Here is a 24,528-nt window from a genome sequence, read left to right on the forward strand (position 1 = left end):
TATATATCTTTTGTATTCTGATAACCCTCTCGATAAGATCTGTTAGGTTTATATGCATATTCTATGTATTAATAAATGTATCCTCGTGTATTAGTACCTGTGTGTGCGCGTTGTTTGAGTTATGTCGCATGGTTGGATTCTAAAGCCATCAAAAGAATCAACTTTGTGATTTACTGCTACAATTAATAATTGTCTCAGTAAATGCCCAAACCCTACAGAACTGGTGCCTTCAGAGAGCCACTATGATTACATATTTGGCGTCCCTGAACCGGTTTTCTCTACATTATTTGGCGTCCCTGGGCCGGCTTAATCTACATTATTTGGCGTCCCTGGGTCAGTTTAATCTACAGCTTCGTTTGTTGGTTTGTTTTGCTTTTTGTGTGTGTTTTCGTATAGCTTCGGCTTTGTTGTTTTGTTGGTTTTACGTTAGTTTCTTTGTACTTTCATTTGTTTGTGTGTTCTTCCTTGTTTTGTCATTAACTTGCCCCAGTGTTACATGTTCAACTTATGCATTCTTTTGTACCCTGCTCCTGTTGATTACTCTTGTTTTCCCTTATTTGTATTCCTGGTTCACTTGTGTTTTTGTGTGAACTTTTGTATATAAGGTTAGTTTAGGTTGTTGGGTACACTTACACACTTAGTTGATTTTGTATTAGTACACTAGTTTAGTACGGGTGAGCGCCGTTTGTCTTGTATGGTTTTGGGTAGTCAGTGCAGGTTAGCTAGGGTGTTGAAGACGCCGAAGACCGTGTGTTTCGGGTTTTCTTTTGTAGTCAGATTAGCTTTCCCTCACTGTCCTAGCCAGCTCCATTTTGTTTGTTATTTTCTTTTCTTTGGCACCACTCTAGTTCCTTACCCTTATCACGCTTCCTAGTCCCTCACCAAAACCCCCCCTGCTTCCAAAAGAATTATCCTAAATGTTACACCCCTTTTCCCCCTAGACGCTTGGGGTCGTAACACTGTAATTAATGCAATTTCTGGGGAAATATTAACTCTTTTAAGGTGTTGTAATAGTAGTCCTTTAGAAACATTGGAAGAATTTACAGCTCATATTAGACTACAAGGAAAGGATATTGTGAGTTCTGGATGTAATAACCTATTTTTGAGATCCCTGTTAAAAAATGATAACTTACTTGCGACTACAATACCCAACAATTTAAAATTAATATAGATGACAAATGTGTTTTTTTGTGACAATAGCCCTGAAAGTATTCAGCATTTGTTTTGGTTATGTCCCAGGGTAAAAACGTTCTGGACTAAGTTGCAGAATTATATTAAAAAAGAGACCAATATTAATATTTGTTTTGTTGAAAAAGATATGTTACGTTTCAGCCCCAGTGAAAACAATAAAAAAAAATTGTAATAAATTTAATTATTATACTGGCACGTTATCACATACATAAAATGAAGTGGTTTGGGAGGTACCCTGTGTTTGAGTATTTTAAAATGGAAGAAAAGGGGTATTTGCAGACTAATTTGAAGTGCAAAAATATGAAAGCGGTGTGGACATTATTTTTATTTAATTTGTATAATCTTTTTTCATAACTTGAATTTTATGTAGTAGTATGTACCCCTGACAATATTTTTGTTTTGAATTGTTATATGTACTCTTGTTTGTATTGTAATTTTTGTTCTTTTGTTAAGCATAAATAAAAAAGAAAAAAAAAGAAAGCAACTACATATAAACGAAGGCAATAAACTGCTTGATAATTTTATAGTTGCTTATCAACAGGGTAACTTAAGAAAAATAATATCAAAGCTGTATAATAGTATCAAATATATGAAAAAAGACTCAACAGAATACAGTGCCTTGCGAAAGTATTCGGCCCCCTTGAACTTTTCAACCTTTTGCCACATTTCAGGCTTCAAACATAAAGATATAAATTTTTTATTTTATGTGAAGAATCACCAACAAGTGGGACACAATTGTGAAGTGGAACGAAATCTATTGGATTTTTTAAACTTTTTTAACTAATAAAAAAATGAAAAGTGGGGCGTGCAAAATTATTCGGCCCCTTTACTTTCAGTGCAGCAAACTCACTCCAGAAGTTCAGCGAGGATCTCTGAATGATCCAATGTTGTCCTAAATGACTGATGGTGATAAATAGAATCCACCTGTGTGTAATCAAGTCTCTGTATAAATGCACCTGCTCCGTGATAGTCTCAAGGTTCTGTTGAAAGCGCAGAGAGCATCATGAAGACCAAGGAACACACCAGGCAGGTCCGTAATACTGTTGTGGAGAAGTTTAAAGCCGGATTTGGATACAAAAAGATTTCCCAAGCTTCAAACATCCCAAGGAGCACTGTGCAAGCGATCATCTTGAAATGGAAGGAGTATCAGACCACTGCAAATCTACCAAGACCTGGCCGTCCCTCTAAACTTTCAGCTCAGACAAGGAGAAGACTGATCAGAGATGCAGCCAAGAGGCCCATGATCACTCTGGATGAACTGCAGAGAACTACAGCTGAGGTGGGAGAGTCTGTCCATAGGACAACAATCAGTCTTACACTGCACAAATCTGGCCTTTATGGAAGAGTGGCAAGAAGAAAGCCATTTCTCAAAGATATCCATTAAAAGTCTCGTCTAAAGTTTGCCACAAGCCACTTGGGAGACACCCCAAACATGTGGAAGAAGGTGCTCTGGTCAGATGAAACCAAAATCGAACTTTTTGGCCACAATGCAAAACGATATGTTTGGCGTAAAAGCAACACAGCTCATCACCCTCAACACACCATCCCCACTGTCAAACATGGTGGTGGCAGCATCATGGTTTGGGCCTGCTTTTCTTCAGCAGGGACAGGGAAGATGGTTAAAATTGAGGGGAAGATGGATGCAGCCAAATACAGGACCATTCTGGATGAAAACCTGTTGGAGTCTGCAAAAGACCTGAAACTGGGACGGAGATTTATCTTCCAACAAGACAATGATCCCAAACATACAGCAAAATCTACAAAGGAATGGTTCACAAATAAACGTATCCAGGTGTTTGAATGGCCAAGTCAAAGTCCAGACCTGAATCCAATCGAGAATCTGTGGAAAGAGCTGAAAACTGCTGTTCACAAACGCTCTCCATCCAACCTCACTGAGCTCGAGCTGTTTTGCAAGGAAGAATGGGCAAGAATTTCAGTCTCTTGATGTGCAAAACTGATAGAGACATACCCCAAGCGACTTGCAGCTGTAATCGCAGCAAAAGGTGGCTCTACAAAGTATTAACGCAAGGGGGCCGAATAATTTTGCACGCCCCACTTTTCATTTTTTTATTAGTTAAAAAAGTTTCAAAAATCCAATAGATTTTGTTTCACTTCACAATTGTGTCCCACTTGTTGGTGATTCTTCACATAAAATAAAAAAATTATATCTTTATGTTTGAAGCCTGAAATGTGGCAAAAGGTTGAAAAGTTCAAGGGGGCCGAATACTTTCGCAAGGCACTGTATATTAAAATAATAAATAAATAAAATACAATACTTTTCTGTAGATCAGTGGAATTACATATGTAGATTTCAACAAGGCTCTACAAGTTCACAGACTTGGAGAGACTTCTGTTGGAAAAATCTGACCTGTTTTTTTATCAGCCCCAAAATTCAAGCCAAACAAAAAGGCAGCAGTTCACAGTGTTGGAGGTTTTGTGGAGAGCAAGTTGTGGCTCACACACACATATTATGCTCATGCCCAAAAATACAACGATAATGGACATCTATACATACAACCCTTAACAATATAGTAAATGTGAACATACCATTTGAATTTTCTGTTATGTATTTGGGTAATTTTGATAATATTGAAGTAAAGGGTAGATGCATATTGGGGATTCTTCTAGCAGCTAGTAAAAAAGCAATCACAAGAAAATGACTTATAAAAGAATCCCCAACACATGAACAATGGTTTCATATTGTGACTGAAATCTTCATAATGGAAAAAATAACTTTTTCTCTCAGGTGACAGGCAGAGAGGTTTAAGAAATACTGGGAAACATGGATTCATTCCCCACTGAGAACTGATTTCAGTTTATGAGAGAATATACAGTTCTCTGTAAAATCAATACTCAGAATAAGATCAGTGACTTGTTCCAGATTTCACTGCAATGGTCCAAATAATATCAACCAGGCATCAAGAAGCAAAAAGCAGCAGCGGTAAATATGTTACTATGCTGTTTTAATTATTATTCATTATTAATCGCAATAGTAATCAATCACCTGTCTAAGAGACAACATAAATAAAAAATAACTAGGTGTTCCTGAGACTGTTACCGGCTTGAGTTTGAGAGCAAGGTGGTAGGCTACTGTATGTAGAGTTCGGGTTAAAAGCAGAGTGAGTCTGCCTAGATCTGAACTTGAACCCTGAAGTTGCATCTAGGCGAAGCCCAAGCTTCCATTGTTCTCTGGCTAGGCGTGGCACTGTGTCAGCCTATGTGTATGGCTGCTTGGCGCTCTTGAAGAGAGAGATTACTCCTGTCCTGCTCTGACAGGTAGGCTGGGTAGATATGCACAGGTGGATGTGGTGATAGTAAATAATTCCTAAATGCTCTCATTTACCTACACTTTTAAAATGAAACTTATTATGAAAAAATACAAATAATGAAAATATGTTAATATTTAAATATATTCTCAACAACATTGTCACTCCACAATGTAATCTCTTCTTTTAGAAACAGTAAATTGCTAAAGAATAGGAGCTTTTTATTTTAAGACTTGACAAAATAATCTGTTCATTCACATTGCAGGCACTGTTTTATTTGTTCACAGTGTATTCAGTTACATAGCACATAACCACACAGATATACTGTAAACATTTTTGAGGAGAAAGACAGTTAAACACAGAAATATTCACAGACAGTACTATGACATGAATATTCAGGACTGCCAAATAGGTTACCTTCTTAATATAAAGGTAACTACAGTATGTCAATCATCAAAGTCCTTCCTTTCAGGTCAAAGATTATATATTCATTGAATATCAGTTATTGCAAATTCATTTTAAAAAGTAAATCATTTTCATCTAATATACTGTAATTAACATTAAAAGACATGCATTAGAACAAATGTTTTTTAATTATTCAGGTAATAGACATCATTGTGTCAAACAACAAATCACCAAAAAGCATGGTTTCCAGCACAAATGGTCATTTACATTCATTTACAAATGAATCAAATGAATGCACACAATTCAGACTTTACATACTATTTCTCATAAACATTAGTATTCAAAATGTTTGTAAATTGCACAGAAAATGTGACATACTGGTATTTTATTCTGAATTTAACTAATCTGGTATAGTTTACCCACAAAAAACACAGCTGGTACATACAGGAATTAAAGATGTCTTTAGTATTTGGTGTTTAGACATGATAAAATAAGCAACTCTTCTGTTTGCCAAATTTCACATTCTGACAGGTTTGCTAAATATGTGAAAGTAGAATTAAATAAATCATCAAGCCTGTGGATTGAGTTTAATTGTAATTTTAAAATTCACAGTATGCTTTAGTAAGAATTTATTAAAAGTGAATGTGGATACAGAATTAATACATTTATATAACTTAATCATAGCTCTGTCTGAAACTGGCTTTATGCATAAATGTGCACCTAAAATTGTATTTACATCAAAGCATTTTAAATATTTCATTAGTAGATTCTCTGAAACCACTAACAAAGTGTTTTTCTTTTCAATTTAGTGGTACATAATTTCAAACTATATATACTGAAGCAGCCTTCGGCTAGTCTTATAAATGGTACATTTCAAGGCAATCATAGGTTTTATGTTCACATTACTTTGGATAAAAGGCATAAAAGGCAGCTGGTATGGCTACATTGATGACCACAGTTGCAAAACTGTACTTAATCAGATGTTATCTATTGCACAGCCATGGCCAATATAATGGAAGAAGGTGCATCGAACTTTGATCAAACACTCCCTTCTCTCAATCCTTTTTAGCAGCAGTAATACAATGTATTTAAAACAGAGATTTATATAGCTGTATGGCAAGCTAGGTTTTTACATAAAAGAGAAAAATAGGCAGAATTATGTTTTTTTGGGGAAAAAATTAAATACGTTGGAATTTCAAACAAATGAATTGAGATTAATTTACAAACATTCTAATTAGGCTACTCCTAATTAGGAGTAATTCTAAATGAAATTCAATTATTTAATTAAACATTTTAATTGTTGTACTGTTAAAGTTTTTTGTACATAAATGATTGAAGAAGTTAGTCCTCCCCTATACACTGTGTATAAATACCTATAAATAGAAATATAAATTCACTACTTACACTTTTAACAAAGTCTGGACTTCCTATCAGAGATTCAATAGAATAATCAAAGCCTGAGGTTTCCAAGTAAAACCAATTACTTTAAATATGCTTAATAATTTAATCTGATCTAAAATATGGACAAGCGTTTTAATGTTCCAGTGATAATGAAAACATATTTTGGCTTTTTGGCACATTTTCTTATACTGATTCAAGAATAAAGAACCAAATAAATATTTCAAATCAATAACAGTATATGAAAAGAGTGATATAGCAAAATTGAATGAAAGAGTGGTACAGTTGTTTAAGGCAGTAAATGTATTACATTTCTCAAATAAACCTTGTGTTTATGCAAATGCCAGATAATGGTATGATATTTTTCAGAGTTGTATACCTTCTCTTTGGTTTAAGGTGATTTACAGTATCTTAACTTGATGAAAAATGTGATGTAAAAGTATTTAAAAACAGTCCTTTTGTTTGGTTATGGATTACTGTAACTGTCAATAACAAAAGACTAAGACTACGTTCTGAAATCAAAAAGAGACACATTAAAAAAAGTCCAAAGGGACATCAGTTAATTGCCAATATGTGGTGGCATGCAAAATATAAACATTTTTTTAAAGTACACCCCCACACCATTACCCAAATGTAATCTCTATCAGAACGCCAGAGTTTGTTTAGTTGGTTAGTTGCAATCTGTGTTTTTCATAAAATAAACACTTGTGCTTGAAAAGTGAAAAGCAGAGTGAGTAAAAATATTGTGTGTATTCACTACATATAATTAAGATGTGATTTAAAATTATAGTTAAGATGTGAAACAAATATAAAAAAAGAAAAAACTAATTTGTATTTTTTAACTTTAATATCTACAAATGTACTTAATAATTTTTAGAGATTTAGAGTATTCTATGTAGGGGAGGGGTATAACACATCAACCAATCATAAAACTAGTAAATAATAATTATTAAGGCATCATATAATATATAATAATTAATTAGATATTATTAAATAAATTAACGTGACATGCACACACAGTACCACTCCCTAGAAAATGGCAATATCTGCTATGCAAAAAGACTGAGTTGTGGGAAAATTCTACACTGTCAAGTATTGAAGGTGTTGAAATCATGTACTGTACATGTTTTATTATGGTTTTAACATGCCCTGTACTTTACTATAACAAGGCTAAGAATAAACCATTGATTAGTTTAGTTGCATTCTCTTAAGAAACATGTTTTCTGCTTTGTAGTACAGCAGAGAACATTACTACTACTATTACTATTAGAAAAGGTAATAACATGATGAAAGTGTTAAAATACATGATAAATAAATTCATGAGTTTGTATAATAAATTAAGGACAAGTTCACACAATATCATTCCTTTAGGATCATAATGACTTAACTGTTAAAATAACACTTTGTAAAGGTACATAAAAAACTGTAGGACTGCAACTCTCCAGAACCAGACCAGTTTTAGTTATATAAATTCATTCAATCTGAAGTACCTCATTTTAATTATAGCTTTACTGTTATTGTTCTTTTAATTATGTTAACCCTGGTATCAATGTGAAACTTCAAATGTCCTGCAAGTAATGTTATTCACCTAATATGTAATATTCACCTAATAATGTTGTAGCCATCAATCGTAGTCTACAGCTGATGATAAGACCAACTGTGTTATTGCTGTAGCTGTATAGGTCCTCAGAAAACAATAGATTTCTATTTTAACAGATTCTAACTTTTTATTAGGCGTATATATTTATTGGATTTTTGTGCACTAACCATTGCACATTGATTTTCCACTTTCCTAAATGTTTTAATTTTTACTCATTCTCTAAATGATTTAAATGTGTTTTAAATGAATAAAACAATTTAAGATAAATAATTATATTTTAAAAATGTAAGAATATTTATAATCCTCTAGAATGTGCTTCTCCCATCCCTTCCTGAACTTCTAACAAATTACACAGGAGTGGCCCGAGGGCATAGGATTCATCACGGTGACCTACTGAGTCTGGGGCTCGGAGTGCCTTGTCCCGTCAAGGTTTTAACTATCCATATTCCTAGTTCCCTGTTCCCTGTGTTCGTCATGGATGGATCTCCCGGCACCTTGACCTTGGACTGCGCCCTGATTTCCCCTATTGGAGTTCCTTTTGGACTCGTTCACCAAGCTCCCACCATGCACCAGATCACTGCCGTCACTGCCCCCTGTGTTTCTACCTGACCTGATCCTGCTGAGTCTTCCCTGATGTCCTACTCCAGTCACTTCCGGATTATACCATCTCGCATAGGGTCTTTAACTATGCATTTCATGGGAGTCAGAACCGGCCACTATAACACATACCTTGCAGAGACTGAACAAAGGTTTCATAATAGTAAATGTGAGCTTCTATGTGATTTAAACACCTTAAAATTTAATTTGTGCTAAATCATCAGGTCTTGACCTTAAGATAAACTGTGAGATATAAAGACTTATTTTCAAAGTCTTTGCCTTCCTTTATACCTTATATGTTTATTCCCAATGTATTTTAATGGATTATGCATAAAAGGATTATACTGTCCTTGTCAAAAGTTCCCTAACATAGTTTTCTCTCTCTAAACAAAATGCAGGAATCAATCTAGTTTCAACATTACTAACCATATGTATCTTAATAGCTTTTTAATGAACCAGCTGACAATTTAATTAGACTCTTAGAACATATCAGTGAATTCATGACAATAAAATCCCTCCTCCTATCTCATAAGTGAATGACATGCATCGTCACATGCATAGCTGCTTTTCCATTATTTTTACAATATGCCTCAATCAGCTACCTGGGTTTTGATATATAGAGTTTAATATACATCTTTTGCTTGTAATTCTTAATTTTTTTACTTTATGTATATAGTATTTTACTATCTATATCTTGCTTACAAAAGGATTTGGATTATGTGTTTCATACTTACAAAGTATCAAATGAACGTTCTTTCTGTTCAATGTGAACGCAGTGCCTAGAGATCCATACTTTATATTGCTCCAGTTTTAAAATATAATCAAAATACATAGCAGAGTTTATGGTTGTCATGCAAATAACACATAAGTAATACTAAGTAATAGGTAGCTCTTGTACTCTTCTTTATCATGACATATTATGTCAATCGAGATATGTATAAAATGAAAATTCAGAATAGATTCTATAATGCCTAATGATATATTTTAATTCTACTAAGAGCTGATCAACCAGATACACAGAGAAGCACAATGCTGTTAGAAAATTGAATGAGTTATTTTTAATACACTGTAAAATGATCTTGCCTTCATGATATTCCTAGTACTGATCTTGCATGTTTCTCACTATACATTGCATTATTCTTATTATTATATGAAAGGTGCCAAGAAGTCAAAATCATAAAATATTAAATAACTCAGACTTTAGATATGCTAAGGGTTGTAACTAGGCTCACTGTGAATTAGCTTCATTCATCATGTAGCTTCATTTAAGGCAAATTCTTTTCACATTTACACCTAAAAGTTCTATATATGTCAGCAGGTTACTGATCTATTTTTGCATTACTAGCAAAGCACATCAATATCTATTAAAATGGCTTTGTGCATTCTTGCTTTAGAATTGCACAGCGGACCTTTGCTCTTTTCCAAAGTTTCTGTAGTAAAAATGTTCCTTTGGCAGCAATGTTGCCTAAGCTGCATTTAATGGGAATACGAGGAGTAATTTAGTACGGTTAAAAAACTCCAGAGACAAATTCCCAACAAATTCCAAAGATTTGGCTGAATCTCCATACTTAATTTTGGGTGGCCATATTTATTTTAGGAAATGTAAAAAAAAAAACAGATAGAATAATTAATATGGGAAGAAATGGTTTTACAAATGAATGAATTGTAGTTTTTGTTCTCTGTAATACTAGATATAATAATCTGTGTGATATGCTAGATAAAATGCCTACAATTTTATGAATATGTGAAGGTGTATCTTTATGGTTTTGATTTTCTAATGATATTGTAATCTTTTGTATCATACCTCCTAAATTTATAAGTACAAATACCCAACCCAATAAACAAGATTAAACAAACCAAATGCTGTAGGAAAGAATATTCGGGAATAGGAGTCAATTTTTGAAACCCGAACATGCATTCGTCCCTCTCTCCAAGCTCCTGTACGACAGTCTTCAAAACAACAGAAGAAACTTGCACAGTCTTTCCCATCGAGACACTCGTATGCATAATCATCCTCTTCTTGGTAGGAGGCAATGTTGTTCATTTGAATTAGGGAAGTTCCTGGTCGAATGTTTACTACAGTAGATTTCTATTGGAAAAAGATTTTTTTTAAATTTCTTCATAAAGGTCCTGAAAACATGCTATTGGATTGCTAGTAGTACAAAGTGAACGCTTTTATTGATCTTTAATTAGTTTTGGCGCATTGTGATTGAACATTACACACATCTGCCTTCAAATAAGCCACATTTACATTAATGATATGATCATTTTTATAATCCTAGTTAAAGCAATTTTGTAGTGATATGATTGAGTCTTAGAACTACATTTAGACAAAAAATGTATATTTCTAGGTGATTATTCTGAAGCTTTCTGCTCACCATTTTCCATGTGGTGGTTTCTCATCCCCAAATAAACTTCATTTATAACTTACACCTTCAAAATGAAATATGTTCTATCAACAATAATGTTCATTAAGCTGTGTTTCATTTACGTTGCTTTTACATGCCCACTTAACTCCTACCTTACGAAGATTTTCTAGTAGCTTGTTTTCTTGAGTTATAACTTCGGATTTCTATCTATATCTGACTCCAGATGCACTCATAATTCAGACAATAACAGGTGCACTTCATAATACAGCTGTGATCACTGATTAACACACACAGGTGAAGAACTTTAAAGTATGTTTTATACTCAGTTTATAGATTTGTAATGCCATTCAATGCCCTCTTTAATTGAACTAATTAGGTTACAGGTAAGTATTAAGCAACAGACATATAACAATGTTCAAGTGGGTAGCTCTATCACCATGTATAGGCTTCAAAGGAACAAGTAAAGGTTTATTCCTTGCTGAAAAGAGAAGAAAAGAAACAGTGTTTCGGTTATGTTTCTTTTCTTCTCTTTTCAGCATGGAATAAACCAGTCATATTATATATCTTAGGTGGGTAGCTGCAAAGGAACAAGTAACAGGTTTATTTGTTATGATTTCTTTTTCTCTTTTCAGCATGTAATAAACTTATATTTCTGTTTTCCTATATACATGTTTAACAATATGTTTGCTGACAGTTGTGTGTTTTTCTGTTAAAATGTCTGCAGCAAAATGACAATAAAACATATTGTCTGTAATGACTTTATTTTGTGAATGTAAACATTTTTTTCATGCAAGTGAATAACTTAGTTGTATCCGTATTAGATTTGACCACATTTGGACAGGTTCTGTGTGCAATTGTCTGACTGGATTAGTGAGCTGGTGTATATAAGCCATAGGGAAACGTGCAGTCTGTTTTTTTGCCTACAGCCTTTGTGGAGAGTTGTAATGTCTTGAATAATAATTTATTTGAGTTGGTTGGTAGGAGAAAAGAAGTGGTCTGTTATAGTGAGAATCTATTTTTTTTTAATTTTGTATTTAGTTTTGTTCTGTTTCTGTATATAGAATAGGTTGGTCTTCAATCTGAAGAAGATGAACGCTGGTTTGCTGGCCAGTAAGTAGGACACCTGTTGCCAGTAAGGTTCATGATGGTTTTTTTTGACAGTAGGTGGATGGTCTATATATTTAAGTTTTATTTTTTTTTATTAGTGATTTAAACTGTTTTAAAACTGATGTTTAAACTTTTAATTGTATTAATTGTTATGGCATTTAAGAAATATTTTATAATTTGTAACTGTTTATGATGTTTGTTAGGATTTGTAAAATAAAAAAATGCATGAGTTAGAGTCTAGACAAAATGGATGGATTATTTGGTAATTAAATGTATGGTCTCCTTTGTAGAACTATTATGATGATCAAAATTTGATTTGTGAAAGACTCATAATTTTGCTGCTCTGAGTTATTTGGGTAAAATATTCTGGTATTTGTTTAGAAATTTCCAGTGTCTAATTATGGAAAGTGATTAGTGCTGATTAAATGAAAGTTGGAAAACTAGGTGTAACCCCAGTTTCTTTGTATAACAGTGATAAGTTAGTACTTTTTGTAACTGAGAAAACATGTTCCCATTCTGGTCTAAGATTGACTGATGAAGAAAAAGTTAATCTGAAGAGTGGGAGAAAAATTATAGTGACTTTACTACTGAAAATCTCTATGAGAAGAACAACTGAACAGTGGACAGTGCAGACTTCTCTGAAAGGGGACCACTGGAACATCTAGGAGCCCAGAGGGGATCTGTCCATAAGTCTCAGTAACAGGTCAATAAATCATGAACCTTTTTAGGGTGACATGTTGACATGCTGTTAAGTTGTAATCTGTGAATATAAAATTCAGGTTTTGAATAAACTATTAAGTTTAAAACTTACACCATTTTGTAATTTCACAAAATGGGAGACTATAGGTAGGGTCTGAGTACTTTTGCAAGTCACTGCATAGATATCTAAAGTGTACATTTAGTTATGACCTGATACATCTATATTGCTTAATTGGTTAACCACCTATAACAGCCATTTCTCCAGTCAAAAGAGAACAATTTTCTTCTTCGGGAAGCTCTGCCTGTGAACCTACAGTATCAGCTCTCTGTACGTTATAAAAAGTAGGAGCCTTATTTAAATTAAATTCCATCTTTTTTTACATCTGTCTGTATCATCTGCATTTTGACATGATATGTATTGTATCATGTACAACTGTACTGTTGTATTTCATCAGTGTATACTGATTCTTCCTTTCTTAAATGATTTTCTCAATGCATATGGTTTTCTACATTTAAAAATGAGTTTGTCCACCTTATCATTTTCAAGACAGTTTTAAATTACAAACATAAATAATTGTAATAAGCTGCAGGCTTACATAATACAATTTAGGCAATACACTATTTGCAATGGTATCTGAATGGCCTTTTGTTAATCTAAACTTGTAACCATTTTATAATTACTAATTATTCGAATAGATTAAGTAAAAAACTTACTGGTGCATTATTTGCTTTTGTTTTCTTTGCTTTCCTGTTGCTAGTGAAATAATGCAAGGTTCCATACTCCATCAGTGCAGCAAAGGTAAAGATGAAGCACACAGATACAAAGAGATCCATGGCTGTCACATATGATACTTTTGGCAAAGACTTCCTCGAAATTGTGCTAAGAGTAGTCATGGTCAACACTGTAGTAATACCTGCAAATGAGGAATGAGGATGAGGGAGTTACTGTATTTTCAGTGTTATCTGGTAATAGAAATCAAAGCTTGGAGTATTAATTAATTTAAGTGAAAAAAAGTCAGCATAACTAAAATAATGCCCCTTCCATAAACCTATTAAATACCACAATTAAATACAAAGTCTGAAGCCTTAAAGTATAATTTATCAATGCAACAATATCACTGATGAAGCAGCGCAGTAGTGACATAATGAGTATGGTTTAAGTTTATTTCAAAGTATTTTAATGTATTATCCCTACTTCACTGCAAATATGTATCTAAAAATAGACCATACCTAATGATGTCCTGGCTGGCACTGCATCTTTATTAATCCAGAATGACACCCATGAAAGCACAACAATCAGTATGCAAGGAATGTATGTTTGAATGGTAAAGTAGCCCATCCGACGACTCAGATCAAAAAATATTGTCATGATCACATATTCTCCTGAAAAACAAAATAAACATAGTTTTGAATCAGTATAAATAGCAACATCTTCTCTAATTTGTTTACAGAGATATGTGATAAATCCACTAACAAGATGGCTCCCTAAATTGTTCAACATTGCATCACAATCGTAAACATTTAATTTTCTGAATGACCTTTATATTTTTGCATTTTCAGAACCATACTTTTGACCAGATTTTTCTCAAAATCACATTGTCTTAACAAATCTTCAATTCATATTTATAGATTAGCCATGATATCTCCAATAATGGTAAAGCTCTACCTTCCTGAAAAGGAAAAAATCAACAACAATTGGGAATGACAAATAAGTTCATTTAGATAATCAGAAAATAAATGTATGATAAAAAAACAATTATGATGTTATATACATATGACTAGCATGCTTGTAATAAACCTTGTCTAAAGTAATTTCAAGAAGATTCTAATGGTCAAAGAAAGTATTTCAGAAAAATTGACTTTCTTGGCAAATGTGCACTGTTTGGAGGCTACTAGTTTAAATGAAATGTTATGACAAATATCCTTTGTCATTCATGCCTCTGGCCAATCCCTTAGGCTGCTTTAGCTCTTTTTAAATAAGTGTTTAATTCAAAGAGTGAAATGGCTGGAACAGACTGCATACTTATTTCCACAAGCCTCAAAATGAAACAGTAAAACATAAGCATAGCATTTTTAAAGGCTTCTTATACATCTATATGAAAAGAAAATCTCAACATCACATTTAAAATAGAAATCATTACAAAATCAAAACTGGTTACAAATGAGAAGAAACCATTTTTTCCCATCTAGCCTGTTTGGCTTTTAATACTTAATTAATCCACATTCTCATTCAGCCATTTCCTGAATAAAGACAAAGTCCCATACTGCAGGAAAACCTTGAGTAAAGAAGAGGCCCCAAATGCACTTTCATGTAGTTTCCACTTTTTGTTCCACTTTTCATTTTTAAATGGTCCACTGAATTTACTTCTGTTAACACCTTTGAGAATACTGAATACTTGCATCTGTCTTCTCTGCTCACTTAAAATGTTCACTTCTTTCAGCTTGTCAATGAAGTATTTATTGAATCCCAGAATACAAATGGTGTCTCTTCACTAAATTAAATATGGAGCAGAAATTGTAATGTGGCCATACTGGTGGATTATACAATCCTAGCATGACATACTGTACCTTGATTTGAATTCTACACTTCTGAATATATCTTGTGAGAGAGCAGCCCTGTCAGGACCACATTACCCAGAAACCTCTGGGGAAATGGACTGTAGCTTTCAGTAACCTGACCAGAACACCAGGAAATTCTTGTTCACAATCTGCCATCTGTGGACACAGGGTAGATCCTCTACTATTCAAGCTGCACCAGTCAGACAGTGGACAAAAGTACACAACCTTCCACCTTCATTATAAAAAAAATAATCATTCATAAATATTTTATGCATCAAAGTTTTTTAAGTTACTTTAACTTGGTAACTTACATTGAGTTCTGGTTTTAACGTGCTTGTTCTAACATTATTATCTAAGCTTATATTCTGTACTTCATAAAAAGTTATAATGTTTTATCCTTTTCTAAGAATACGTAGTAATAATACCACTTGCTGTTATTGTAAAAGATAAATGGTGTAGTGATTTAACATCACTTGACAGTTATATGAATATGGAATCGTGTAACTAAGCAGCTAAAATATCACAGGTGGACATTTCGGAAACATTTTGACATCCATTTCTTTAAAAAAAAAAATTATTGTCCTTGTAGTGGTAATGGACAAAGCACTGCACACAATGATTCAAAGCACAATCAGAGTATTACTTTCGGTTTGTTTCTTATATAGTGAATAGATAAAAATAGCTATATTACAGCTTGTTGTTGGCTCTGGCCTGAATTTATCTAGATAAATTAAGTGATGTTTTCTGGATTAAGGATTTCTTCGCAAAAGTCTTTAAGGTAAACAAAGGAGGGAAGAAGGGTTATTTTTACAATTGGCAGTCTGAGATTGTGAGTTATTTAATTCCCCTCATTAGCTGAAATGGATAAAGAAATCATCCAGTTGTTATACAGTGGTGTGAAAAAGTGTTTGCCCCCATCCCGATTTCTTATTTTTTTGCATGTTTGTCACACTGACATGTTCGTTCTCCTAAAGAGTGACCGGACCCGCGGTCACCCTCTGTGCATAGAGACTTTCTACTAGTCAGCCGGACAACTACTACGTTCCTGAGAGAGACACTGTGGGCGTGTCGCGACAGAAGAAATCTCTCCACCTAATTCGTCCAACTCCAAGCTGCACCTTGACTGGTTGGCAAGGAGCCAGAGGACACCGGGATGATGCCTATCAAACCCTGCAGCGATTGGACACAGCTGCTAGCTGGTCTTTTGGTGCCTATGCCAGGAAATACGAATCCAATGTTCTACATTGCATCTCGAGAATTCAGTTGTTACCCCAACACAAGTTGATATCAATTCAATTCACATGAGTAATGTATTTGCTATTGAGTAGCTAATGTAGACTGATTAACGATAGTATAGCCAAACGGTATACTGAAGCATATTCTTTGTATCTCTTTGTGTTTTGCATCTCTTCGTGATTATATACCTTGCAATTTGATAACCCTTACTGATCTATTGATTTTCTAAAAGCCATAACGTATCACCTAGTGATTGCTGCTACAATTAATAGTCACAGTAAATTCACAAAACCCCTATATGCCCTTTTGTGAGGATGGTTCAGATTGAAATGAGAATCAATCAAGCGGAATAATTGTGATTTCAGTGAAATCGTGCAGCTCGCACCCAATTTCTATACACAAGAATAGTGTGCTGGAAAAAAATCCCCCTCCTCTTTAATGTGTAGTGTAGAGTGTGCTGATGTGTGATCCATCTGTGGTATTTTGTGGTGATAAAACTGTTTTGTGGTTAAACGTAATACTCAATTTTTTTTCCTGAATAATAACAATGGTGTCGATTATAAGTATTCTCTCTAGCGACCACAATCCTGGCTACTGGGACAGTATTGAGAAATTGACCTTTGATGAAGTTGAAAAGCTCCAGATGGACCTGGTAGCTAAGGTAGCGAACTAGCTTAATACAGGAGTTTCTGTGAATGCAGTTCAAGTCCTATCTAGTTTAGCCTTAAACCTTGCTAGGCAACTGGAATTGTCTTCTTCCAAGTTGACAAAGTTTCAAAAGCTTCAAGGCAAGTTAGAGAAGTATAAAACCAAGCGAGTTGATATATTAGAGATAATCAAGGACAAGAAAGCGGAAAACGAAAAAAGTGAAGACAGACTCAAAGAGGTTTTAGTGAAATTGGAGGACCTGTCTGCAAAAGAAACTGCTGCTGAGGAAACTAACAGAGAACTAGAGGCTAGCCTGCATGAAAAGGAAAATGAACTTGAGAGTTTACACGAGCGTAGCCAGAACATACGCAAAGATTTGTGTTGCTTGAGTGGTGAAAAAGAACTGCTTGAGCATGAATTAGCTGCTGCACTGCGGGGAGTAAACAATCTCAAGCAGAGAAGGCGTGCCTCGCCGCAAGGTGGCCCAGAGCGCTCAATCATCCCATAGCCAAAGGTTCTCCCGGTCAGGGTCTACAGCTGTGTCGCCGTGGGGTAAATCGCCGAGCTCTGCGCAAGACACCAGGGCGATTCAATCCAGGCATAGACCCCCCGGGCCCAATCTTGGCCGTCTCCCTGCCAACGGAGGAGCCGTGAAAATTAAGTTCCACTCCCTGAGACAGCTAGCGAAAGATATAGAGAGATGTGACCCGACAGCATCAGGAAATAATGTTGAGACCTATATCGATGAGCTGAAATATACACTGCAGTGTATGCCAGAAGCGACAGAACAAGAGAAAGATATGTTGGTGAGAAAAACTACCAGCCTAACAGTACACGAGTGGATGAGAAGGCAGAAGGCAGAAGAGCAGGTTGGTGATGTAGCCCTAACCCTTAGCTCGGAGAAGTCCTCTATTAGTGAGGATCTGTTTGAGCAGCTGTCACAAGGCAACCGCCAGGTGCCCCCGGTGCAACATTCACAGGTTAGACAGGGGGCCCAGCTGGACACTGGGACTTCTGTGCTGTGAACATACCTGATTCCAGATGCCAATCCCCTCTGCTGTGACCCAGAGAACGTGCAGTTAGGTAACATTATTTCTCAGACCTGCCAGGTAGTGAGTGAGACTGACCTGAATGTTCCTGCCTCGATGGCAGGGTTTCCAACAGTGGTTCACCCAGACTTGAGCTCGATGGTAAAGCCACCCGCCTGTTAGTGCAGAACATGGCAAAGGGGGGTGTCAGAATCCCCGCCCGCACTGATATTGGCCTGGTGAGTGATAATGAGTTCAAAGACTGTGAACTAGCTATCCCAGTGCTGGGGCAGCTCCCCCCACCCCAAGCGAATGATTGTAAACATGCGGATAGAGGGATTCCTCAATCAGAAGGTGTGCAGGGTGGACCTGAACAGTGAGAACGGGGTAACAATCCCAGTTCTCTCAGGTGCTCCAGATGACCACTCAGCCGAGGGTCAGGCAGGCTCCACCACCACACCACCGCCAGTGGGTTTCCTAGAGCACAGGCATGAACAGATCAGAAAAGCAGATGCCCTGAAAATGGAGGAGCAGCATCAGCAGCTGCGTCAGATCTCCCCAGATTTCCAGGACATTGTTGCACAGGATACCACATGGCATACTGAGAAAGAAATCATGTACATGCTTCGCCAGCTCAGGAGATGACTGGGATCAGCCACCCTAAAAGACTTTTGGGGGGACTGATTGCTGACGCCACCGTTGTGCATTTGCTATTTTTGGTAGGTTTGTTTGCTACTGGCACTCTCACCCTAACTGCCCCAAGAAGGCAGGTGTCAGAGATGCCAGAGGGTTAGGCCATTTTCCACCAGTTGATTATTTCATTAACCAATGCAACAATCAAGCTCCCAAGACACTCTCTATACCAGTAAACACAGGTCCAACCTCACCCAAGGATAAATTCCGCAACAGAGATGATATCATCATCAAACTAGCGGACAAAGGAGGCGCTGTTGTGGTGTGGCATAAGGACCTATATATCTTTGAAGCCTCTAGACAACTAACTGACACTTCTGCCAACCTCCCTCTCTTCTTGACAGCCTCATGAGACCGCTGGTTGAATGTCTTCCCTCATACATCAAGCATGCCAACCACACACTCCAACTTTTTAATGAATTCCAATTTCAGGTCCCTGAATCACATCTCTTTACACCGTCATTCCCCATAAAGACGGACTTACAGTCCTCAAGCACATGCACAGTGCTTAATCCACCCACCCACACCCTGGTACTCCTTGCAGAATTGGTTCTCACACTGAATGCATTCTCATTTAATAACCTTTTTTACTAACAGGTTAGTGGAGTTGCCATGGGCACAAGAATGGGACCCAGCTATGCCAATATTTTTGTCGGCTGGATAGAAGAACACTTCTTTGCTTCCTACACTGGCTATGTCCCTGACCTCTACAAGCGATACATTGATGACTGCGTCAGTGCCGCCACATGCTCTAATGACCAGCTTGAGCACTTTATGCATCATTTCACCAACTTCCACCCATCCCTCAAATATACAGTTAACATATCTTCAGCTACTTTTCCGTTTCTAGACATCAACTTCTCCATTAACTACCCCTGGCTCTCTACTTCGGTCTATTACAAACCCACGGATTCACACAGCTATCTCCTGTATAGCTCATTTCACCCCAAACACACTAAAAACTCTCCCCCTTTTTCACAGTTCCTTTGACCACGATGATTATGTAGCGACAACATCGATTTCCAGAACCAAGCCCTCAAAATGTAATCATTTTTCATCAACAGAGGATACCCTAGCAGTGTTAAAAACAACCCTCGGACCATTATCTCAATCAGGAACTCCCGCCGTAACAACCACATTCCTTTGGTGCTTCCCTAACACCCGAATACACTTCCTATCCCCAGGACTATCCCATCCTACAGGAGGATCCCTCCATTGGGGCCCTCTTTTCTAACCGCCCCACCATCTCTTATCGCCGACCACTTAATCTGCATAACCTTCTTGTTCACAGCTCCCTTGACCTCGCTCAGCAACCATCCACACCAGGCACTTTCCTTTGCAACAGAGCTTGCTGTATCACCTACAAGTACACACCTAACACCACACTCATTCAAAGCCTCTCATGACAATTCCGGATCACCCAGATTGTACCTCTAGCAATCTTATTTACTGTATCTCTTGCAGCAACATTGGAGAAACAGAAAGGAGACTCTGAGACTGCTTCAGAGAGCATGTTAGGGCTGTGAAGATCAAAGATCTCTCCAAGCCCATTGTTTCTCATTTCACCTCTGATGGCCATTACCACTCTAATCTCTCCATCTGTGTCCTCAAAGATGGTTTTCCGAACTCATACATCAGAAAGACTACAGAAACCAAAATTATCCTACAGCTAGGATCAAACCTTCCCCCTTCTCTTAACTACACTTTTCTTTTAAATTCTCCTTATTCATTGTAGGTTTCATTTCACACCTATTTTCACCTATTCTGACTTCACTTCTCCTGATTGGTCTCTCTTTCTGTCCCCTGCTTCTGCCCCTCGCTCCTCTCTCCCAGCTTTTGTTCTCCAGCTACAATACCTTTGCTTTCTGCCCTGTCTTTCTCACACCATTTTTTATTTAAACTACCAATACCAGCCATAGTAGTTAACATAATTTAAAATATATAAAATATATTTAAGTTTCTACATTATTATAATTTATGAGCAATCTCCGGGACACCATTATAGGCATGGTGAATCAGTGATTTTCAAAACTTACTTTGTATGATTGGAAACGGATACGTGATCGGATCAATGAAATGCTTTGAAGAAAGAGGCACTCTTTTCCAATGGTTAAACAGTCTGTGCAGCAACAAAACAATCTGTTTAAACAAGAAAGTGTGGTGTTACTTTTTGTCAATTAAAAAATAAAGTATTTTTGTGTTGCAACAGTTAAACTGATGCAGACAGTTACAAAGAAAGTGGACTACAGTAACACTTTGAGCTTACAGCCTGTCCAAGGTCATTCATTGTTGATATTATTAATACCTTTAGTATAGAGTTTGATGCATAAAATATTTCTGCATAATTAAAATATTTGTGATGAAGGTGGTAGGTTGTGTACTTTTGTCCAACTGAGCCATCTTGCTTTTATAAAATATACTGACTTTTTAACATTTAATGATTAAAATGCTGTAATACACAGTTTTAAATTATTAAAAGTCTAAAGACTATACAACTTAAATTCTTAATCGGAAAAAGATTGTCCTTCAGTAGTGACCGGAATTTGAAACCATGCACTTTCTGGCGACAGCTCAAATGCTATTCATGAGAGGTTAAGCTTTATTAGCTCTACCTGGCAGTTTCATAAGGTGTTTCCAGATACTATTATCATAACCTGCGGTATGATGCACCATGCCTACTGGGTTTTGACGTAGCATGCTTCACACATTTTGAAGGGCTGGATCTGTAAATGGGATGCAGGAAGGGTTTTTGTTTCCTTATATGTTAATGCAAACTACCAAGGTTCATGCTAGCAAACAGTTTGTGAGGCAGTTTTTCACCCTATCACCATACACATGCTTTAACTTAAACAATTTTTAACCAAGATTGTTAACACTGTACTTGTGCTGCCTGACCACACTCAAGATCCAGCATTTTTCTCACATCTCTGTTCAGGTTTTGTAGCGCTAAGTACACAATTAGGGGACTTTAGGGGGACTGTGTTCCCCTATCCCCAGTCTTCCCATTTTTCCCAAATATTTGAAGAGTGGTTTATTCTTTGAATGGGACATTCACATTCAAACATTTTCCAGGAACTGGCACAGAGATGAGTGAATTTGTAAGTAAATGCACATTTTAAAATTCAGGGTGCAAAATCCCATGTCAGAGATAATGCTGGGCACCTATTTTTTTAGTTTTTCAAAGAAAAACTAAGTGTCCCCCCACCTAATTTAAACATGCAAAAGGATAGAATTAGAATGAATAAAAAAACACAGCTAAGATGTATTATGACATGCTAGTTACATCTTTTTATAGAAAATGCAGGTGAATCCAATTCTAAGAATAAAAAGTTAAAAAATTATCAAGTATGTATTAAAATATTTTAGATTATAATTATAATAAATGTATTACATAGTGGCTTTAAAATACAAATATATACTTAATAATCTCAGTTACAGATGCAGCCATTCAAAACAAGCGGGGTATGCAACGGTAAAACGTGATGGGCGTGTCGCGGTATAACAAGTCATAACTCGTCATACTGTATAATACAGCAAGTAAGATAATAGTATCTGGAATTACCGCCAGGTGGAGCTAATAAAGCTCATCCTCTGATGTACAGCGTTTGAGCTGTCACCAGAAAAAACCCGGTGTCGACTCCCGATCACTGCTAAGGGACAATCTTTATTCAATTAAGAATTTAAGTTGTATACTCTTTAGACTTTTAAATTTAATGTTATTCATTATATATTAAAATTGGTATATTTTATGAAAGCAAGATTGCTCAGTTGGACAAAAGTACACAACCTACCACCTTTATCATAAATATTTTAATTATACAAATATCTTACACCAGGATTCCATTTCTCCCTAAACATTTTAAGCACCAAAGTCTTACATAGGTTATTTTGGAAATGTTTTTACGTGCTCCTTGCTACTTCTGACCATGTTACTGTAGGTTTATACAGTATACATAACTATATAAGAGGCGGAGTGTTGGCTCTGTGGCTAAAGATCTGCACCTGTGGCTAGAAGGTTGCCGGTTCAAATCCCACAGCCAGCAGAGGAGTCCTACTCTGTTGGGCTCCTGAGCAAGGCCCTTAACCCCAACTGCTCCAGGGGCACTGTAAAATGGCAGACCCTGTGCTCTGACCCCAGGCTCTCTCCCTATCTGTGTGTCTCATTGAGAGTTAGCTGGGGTATGCAAAAAGATAATTCCTAATGCAAGAAATTGTAAAGGGTTAATAAAGTAATGTTGTTGTTATTATTATTATTATTATTATTATACAGTACTTTGTGAGAAAAGTGATAGTTTTAGGCTTTTCTGCGAATAAGCTCGATACCGGAGTAAACTGAAACATACTTTTAGAATTTGATAAATATAATATGGAATCGTGTATCTAAAGAAATTAATAACGATATAATTATATTAATGTACTGTAGCACAAACAGTAGTATAAGACTTTCTATTGATATGTGAATGGCTGTTTCACTGCTTGTCATGTGACTGTGTCAGTGGCATGATGACTTATGTAACTGACTTATAACATAAACATATTACCATATGCAAACTGTACTGTATACAATATGTATATGTATACAGTGCCTTGCGAAAGTATTCGGCCCCCTTGAACTTTTCAACCTTTTGCCACATTTCAGGCTTCAAACATAAAGATATAAATTTTTTATTTTATGTGAAGAATCACCAACAAGTGGGACACAATTGTGAAGTGGAACGAAATCTATTGGATTTTTGAAACTTTTTTAACTAATAAAAAAATGAAAAGTGGGGCGTGCAAAATTATTCGGCCCCCTTGCGTTAATACTTTGTAGAGCCACCTTTTGCTGCGATTACAGCTGCAAGTCGCTTGGGGTATGTCTCTATCAGTTTTGCACATCGAGAGACTGAAATTCTTGCCCATTCTTCCTTGCAAAACAGCTCGAGCTCAGTGAGGTTGGATGGAGAGCGTTTGTGAACAGCAGTTTTCAGCTCTTTCCACAGATTCTCGATTGGATTCAGGTCTGGGCTTTGACTTGGCTATTCAAACACCTGGATACGTTTATTTGTGAACCATTCCTTTGTAGATTTTGCTGTATGTTTGGGATCGTTGTCTTGTTGGAAGATAAATCTCCGTCCCAGTTTCAGGTCTTTTGCAGACTCCAACAGGTTTTCATCCAGAATGGTCCTGTATTTGGCTGCATCCATCTTCCCCTCAATTTTAACCATCTTCCCTGTCCCTGCTGAAGAAAAGCAGGCCCAAACCATGATGCTCCCACCACCATGTTTGACAGTGGGGATGGTGTGTTGAGGGTGATGAGCTGTGTTGCTTTTACGCCAAACATATCGTTTTGCATTGTGGCCAAAAAGTTCGATTTTGGTTTCATCTGACCATAGCACCTTCTTCCACATGTTTGGGGTGTCTCCCAGGTGGCTTGTGGCAAACGTTAGACGAGACTTTTTATGGATATCTTTGAGAAATGGCTTTCTTCTTGCCACTCTTCCATAAAGGCCAGATTTGTGCAGTGTAAGACTGATTGTTGTCCTATGGACAGACTCTCCCACCTCAGCTGTAGTTCTCTGCAGTTCATCCAGAGTGATCATGGGCCTCTTGGCTGCATCTCTGATCAGTCTTCTCCTTGTCTGAGCTGAAAGTTTAGAGGGACGGCCAGGTCTTGGTAGATTTGCAGTGGTCTGATACTCCTTCCATTTCAAGATGATCGCTTGCACAGTGCTCCTTGGGATGTTTGAAGC

At 36.4% G+C, this 24,528-nt stretch overlaps 1 protein-coding gene across 2 annotated transcripts in view; it reads right to left on the reverse strand.

Moving 5' to 3' along the window:
* Positions 1-4,683: 4,683 nt before the first annotated feature.
* gabrg1 (gamma-aminobutyric acid type A receptor subunit gamma1) overlaps positions 4,684-24,528 on the reverse strand; it is a 144,871-nt gene continuing 125,026 nt past the window's right edge. For both annotated transcript variants that reach the window (XM_015345342.2, XM_015345341.2), the window contains exons 7-9: positions 13,863-14,015; positions 13,347-13,546; positions 4,684-10,546 (exon numbers count right to left, since the gene is read on the reverse strand). In XM_015345342.2, coding sequence (XP_015200828.1) covers positions 10,271-10,546; positions 13,347-13,546; positions 13,863-14,015 — 629 coding nt within the window. In that variant the 3' untranslated portion in view covers positions 4,684-10,270. The remainder of the gene's footprint in view (positions 10,547-13,346; positions 13,547-13,862; positions 14,016-24,528) is intronic.

This window comes from Lepisosteus oculatus, chromosome 1 (assembly GCF_040954835.1).
Source record: "Lepisosteus oculatus isolate fLepOcu1 chromosome 1, fLepOcu1.hap2, whole genome shotgun sequence".
Taxonomy (NCBI): domain Eukaryota; kingdom Metazoa; phylum Chordata; class Actinopteri; order Semionotiformes; family Lepisosteidae; genus Lepisosteus; species Lepisosteus oculatus.